Raw genomic sequence first — 970 nt, forward strand, 5'->3', positions numbered from 1 at the left:
GGTCAGCCCCTTCCGCCTCTGCCCGTGGGGTGAGTGTCTGCGAGCAAATCCGCCGGACAGACGGGGTGGATGGAGGCAGCCTGGAGGGGTGAGCGACGGCTGGGCGTGGAGTCGAGCCCCCCTCCGCACCCCCGTACCTATCAGGTTCCCAAGCAGGAAGACGATGATGCTCATCATCAGAGAGCCCAGCCAGAAGAGACCCAGGTTCCTGCAGCTCTTCCTGTGGAGACACCGGGGTCAGGCGCCTCTGCCAGGCTCAGCGCTCCCCTCCTCACAAAACCCGGGGCACTCCCCCCCCCAGGAGCCCCTCCAAGCTCTCCTCCCCGCCGCCGTCCCCGCTCACCGCTGGCCGACGGCCGCGATCATGGCGAGGTAGAGCCCGTAGTGGATGATGCCGTCCCAGTAACAGATCATGATGCCGTGTGCCGTGCGCAGGTAGGGCTCGCCCTGCCCGCCAGAAGACAGGGATCATACGGGGTGGGGGCAAGCGCCTTCCCGCACCCCCTCCCCAGCAGACCCCGCGGCTGCTCCGTGCCTGCCCTGGGTGCAAGGGGCCGCTCGTGTGTGAGAGCCTGCGGCAGAGACAGGTGGTACCTCTCGGACGTAGACCTCCATGAAGCCGGAGATGAAGCCATCCTCCTCCAGCGAGATGATCAAGTCAACGACGGAGGTGAAGGAGAGCAGCACGAACACTGCGGGAGAGCGACCGGCTCGGAGTGGGACCCCCGGCTCTCCCCAGTGCCAGCTCCCTGCTCCTGCCCCGGCACAGGATCCCCTCACCCTGAGGCGGACTCACCGCAGAAAAGGGGGTCCTGGAAGTGGCTCACTCCACTCACGAAGATGATGATGGAGAAGAGGATGGCAAGCACCAGCACCGCTGTCAGCATCAGCACCAGCGGGCTCCTGCGAACAGCGGGACGGGCTCAAGCACCCGCACAGGGACAGCGTGTGGGGGACGCCCCAGTTCCCC

The 970-nt window shown here is 66.7% G+C and overlaps 1 protein-coding gene across 1 annotated transcript in view; it reads right to left on the reverse strand.

Moving 5' to 3' along the window:
* TM6SF2 (transmembrane 6 superfamily member 2) overlaps positions 1-903 on the reverse strand; it is a gene marked incomplete at both ends in the record, with an annotated part of 2,509 nt that extends 1,606 nt beyond the window's left edge. The window contains 4 exons of the mRNA XM_010135195.1: positions 138-220; positions 344-447; positions 595-692; positions 797-903. Of these exons, the coding sequence (XP_010133497.1) occupies positions 138-220; positions 344-447; positions 595-692; positions 797-903 (392 nt within the window). The remainder of the gene's footprint in view (positions 1-137; positions 221-343; positions 448-594; positions 693-796) is intronic.
* Between the last annotated feature and the right edge of the window lie 67 nt (positions 904-970).

Source organism: Buceros rhinoceros, unplaced genomic scaffold (assembly GCF_000710305.1).
Source record: "Buceros rhinoceros silvestris isolate BGI_N320 unplaced genomic scaffold, ASM71030v1 scaffold29414, whole genome shotgun sequence".
In the NCBI taxonomy this organism is placed as follows: Eukaryota; Metazoa; Chordata; class Aves; order Bucerotiformes; family Bucerotidae; genus Buceros; species Buceros rhinoceros.